We start from the raw sequence: 3,929 nt of genomic DNA on the forward strand, positions 1-3,929 counted from the left end.
TCTTCATGCGCTTTACACCAATATGACCTAAACGGTAGTGCCAAAAATAAGTCGCACTATCATTATTGAACTTGTATCTTTTGGCTTCAATACTATGAATATGTGTATCACTACTATCGAGATTCAACAAAAATAGACCACTCATCAAGGGTGCATGACCATAAAAGATATTACTCATATAAATAGAATAACCATTATTCTCTGATTTAAATGAATAACCATCTTGCATCAAACAAGATCCAGATATAATGTTCATGCTTAACGCTGGCACCAAATAGCAATTAGTTAGGTCTAAAACTAATCCCGAAAGTAGATGTAGAGGTAGCGTGCCGACGACGATCACATCGACTTTGGAACCATTTCCCACGTGCATCGTCACCTCATCCTTAGCCAATCTTCGTTTAATCCGTAGCCCCTGTTTCGAGTTGCAAATATGAGCAACATACCAGTATCAAATACCCAGGCACTACTACAAGCATTAGTAAGGCACACATCAATAACATGTATATCAAATATACCTTTCACTTTGCCATCCTTCTTATCTGCCAAATACTTGGGGCAGTTCCGCTTCGAGTGACCAGTCCCTTCGCAGTAGAAGCACTCAGTCTCAGGCTTAGGTCCAGACTTGGGCTTCTTCACTTGAGCAGCAACTTGCTTGTTGTTCTTCTTGAAGTTCCCCTTCTTCCCTTTGCCCTTCTTCTTTAAACTAGTGGTCTTGTTAACCATCAACACTTGATGCTCCTCCTCGATTTCTACCTCCGCAGCCTTTAGCATCGTAAAGAGCTCGGGAATTATCTTACCCATCGCTTGCATATTATAGTTAATCATGACGCTTTTGTACCTTGGTGGCAGTGATTGAAGAACTCTTTCAATGACACTATCATTAGGAACATTAACTCCCAGTTGAGTCAAGTGGTTGTGGTACCCAGACATTCTGAGTATATGTTCACTGACAGAACTATTCTCCTCCATCTTGTAGCTGTAGAACTTATTGGAGACTTCATATCTCTCAATCCGGGCATTTGCTTGAAATGTTAACTTCAACTCCTGGAACATCTCATATGCTCCATGACGTTCAAAACGTCGTTGAAGTCCCAGTTGTAAGCCGTAAAGCATAGCACAATGAACTATTGAGTAGCTTTGATCTGCCAGACGCTCGTAATGTCCAGAGTTGCTCCTCCAGTGGGTCTTGCACCTAGCGGTGCTTCCAGGAAGTAATTCTTTTGTGCAGTAATGAGGATAATCCACAAGTTACGGACCCACTCCGTGTAGTTGCTACCATCATCTTTCAACTTAGCTTTCTCTAGGAACGCATTAAAATTCAAGGGAACGGTAGCACGGGCCATTGATCTAAAACAACATAGACATGCAAAATACTATCAGGTACTAAGTTCATGATAAATTAAAGTTCAATTAATCATATTACTTAAGAACTCCCACTTAGATAGACATCTCTCTAGTCATCTAAATGATCACTTGATCCATATCAACTAAACCATGTCCGATCATCACGTGAGATGGAGTAGTTTTCAATGGTGAACATCACTATGTTGATCATATCTACTATATGATTCACGTCCGACCTTTCGGTCTCAGTGTTCCGAGGCCATATCTACATATGCTAGGCTCGTCAAGTTTAACCCAAGTATTCCGCGTGTGCAAAACTGGCTTGCACCCGTTGTATGTGAACGTAGAGCTTATCACACCTGATCATCACGTGGTGTCTCGGCACGATGAACTATAGCAACAGTGCATACTCAGGGAGAACAATTATACCTTGAAATTTAGTGAGAGATCATCTTATAATGCTACCTCCGTACTAAGCAAAATAAGATGCATAAAAGATAAATATCACATGCAATCAAAATAAGTGATATGATATGGCCATCATCATCTTGTGCCTTTGATCTCCATCTCCAAAGCACCATCATGATCACCATCGTCACCGGCTTGACACCTTGATCTCCATTGTAGCATCATTGTCGTCTCGCCAACTATTGCTTCTACGACTATCGCTACCGCTTAGTGATAAAGTAAAGCAATTACATGACGATTGCATTTCATACAATAAAGTGACAACCATAAGGCTCCTGCCAGTTTCCGGTAACGGTTACAAAACATGATCATCTCATACAACAATTTATATCTCATCACGTCTTGACCATATCACATCACAACATGCCTTGCAAAAATAAGTTAGCCGTCCTCTACTTTGTTGTTACAAGTTTTACGTGGCTGCTACGGGCTTCTAGCAAGAACCGTTCTTACCTACGCATCAAAACCACAACGATTTTTTGTCAAGTGTGTTGTTTTAATCTTCAACAAGGACCAGGCATAGTCAAACTCGATTCAACTAAAGTTGGAGAAACATACACCCGCTAGCCACCTGTGTGCGAAGCATGTCGGTAGAACAGTCTCATGAACGCGGTCATGTAATGTTGGTTCGGGCCGGTTGATCCAACAATACAGCCGAATCAAAGTAAGACGTTGTTGGTAAGCAGTATGACTATTATCGCGCACAACTCATTGTGTTCTACTCGTGCATATAACATCTATGCATAGACCTGGCTCTGATACCAATGTTGGGGAATGTTGTATTTCAAAAAAAATTCCTACGAGCATGCAAGATCTATCTAGGAGAAGCATAGCAATGAGCGGCGAGAGTGTGTCCACGTACCCTCATAGACCGAATGTAGAAGCGTTGAGTATCGCGGTTGATGTAGTCGAACGTCTTCACGATCCAACTGATCCAAGCACCGAACGTACGGCACCTCCGCATTCAGCACACGTTTAGCTCAATGACATCACTCGATCTCTTGATCCAGTTGAGTACGAGGGAGAGTTCCGTCAGCACGACGGCATGGCGACGATGATGACGAAGTTACGGGCGCAGGGGTTCGCCTAAGCACTACAATGATATGACCGAGGTGTGTAACTGTGGAGGGGGGAACCACACACAGCTAAGAGAAGACTTGGTGTGTCTTTGGGGTGCCCCCCTCTCACGTATATAAAGGGGGGAGGAGAGGTGGCCGGCCCAAGGGTGGCCCGCTAGGTGTGGGGAGTCCTACTAGGACTCCCTAGTCCAAGTAGGATTCCCCTCTCCTTTTTCCTTTTTCGGAATAGCAAAGAGGGAAAGAGAGGAGGAGTAGGAGAGGGAAAGGGGGGCGCCACCCCACCCCTTGTCCAATTCGGATTGGCAAGGGGGGGGGGCGCCACTAATACGTCCATTTTGCATCATGCTTTTATATCGATATTTATTGCATTATGGGCTGTTATTACACATTATGTCACAATACTTATGCCTATTCTATCTTATTTTACAAGGTTTACTTAAAGAGGGAGAATGCCGGCAGCTGGGATTCTGGGCTGGAAAAGGAGCAAATATTAGAGACCTATTCTGCACAGCTCCAAAATTCCTGAAACTTCACGGAAGATGTTTTCCAAATATATAAAAAATAATGAGAGCAAGAACTTCACCAGGGGGCCACACCCTGCCCACGAGGGTGGGGGGCGTGCCCCTACCTCGTGGGCCCCCTGGTGGCCCTCCGGTGGCCATCTTCTGCTATATGGAGTCTTTTGATGAAAAAAATCAAAAGCCATCTTCTCGGACGAAACTCCGCCGCCACGAGGCGGAACCTTGACCGAACCAATCTAGGGCTCTAGCGGAGCTGTTCTGCCGGGGAAAATTCCCTCCCGGAGGGGGAAATCATCGCCATCATCATCACCAACGCTCCTCTTATCGGGAGAGGGCAATCTCCATCAACATCTTCATCAGCACCATCTCATCTCAAAACCCTAGTTCATCTCTTGTATCCAATTCTTGTCTCCAAGTCCAGGATTGGCGCTAGTAGGTTGCTAGTAGTGTTAATTACTCCTTGTAGTTGATGCTAGTTGGTTTAATTGGTGGAAGATCATATGTTCAGATCCTA

At 44.1% G+C, this 3,929-nt stretch overlaps 1 protein-coding gene across 1 annotated transcript; it reads right to left on the minus strand.

The window, feature by feature from the left end:
* Window positions 1-258: 258 nt before the first annotated feature.
* LOC147986339 (uncharacterized) lies at window positions 259-1,056 on the minus strand. The gene is made up of 2 exons (XM_087541970.1): window positions 460-1,056; window positions 259-264 (listed from the first exon to the last, which is right to left on the minus strand). Exons 1-2 carry the CDS (start codon window positions 1,054-1,056, stop codon window positions 259-261), a joined length of 603 nt encoding a protein of 200 aa, XP_087398096.1.
* Window positions 1,057-3,929: the final 2,873 nt, after the last annotated feature.

Source organism: Triticum urartu, chromosome 2A, assembly GCF_056163025.1.
Source record: "Triticum urartu cultivar PI428250 chromosome 2A, HENAU_Tu73, whole genome shotgun sequence".
Lineage (NCBI taxonomy): Eukaryota > Viridiplantae > Streptophyta > Magnoliopsida > Poales > Poaceae > Triticum > Triticum urartu.

Bases quoted from the DNA above. Each gene is read 5' to 3' on its own strand.
- LOC147986339 (XM_087541970.1), bottom strand. From the start codon at position 1,056: ATGTTCCAGGAGTTGAAGTTAACATTTCAAGCAAATGCCCGGATTGAG.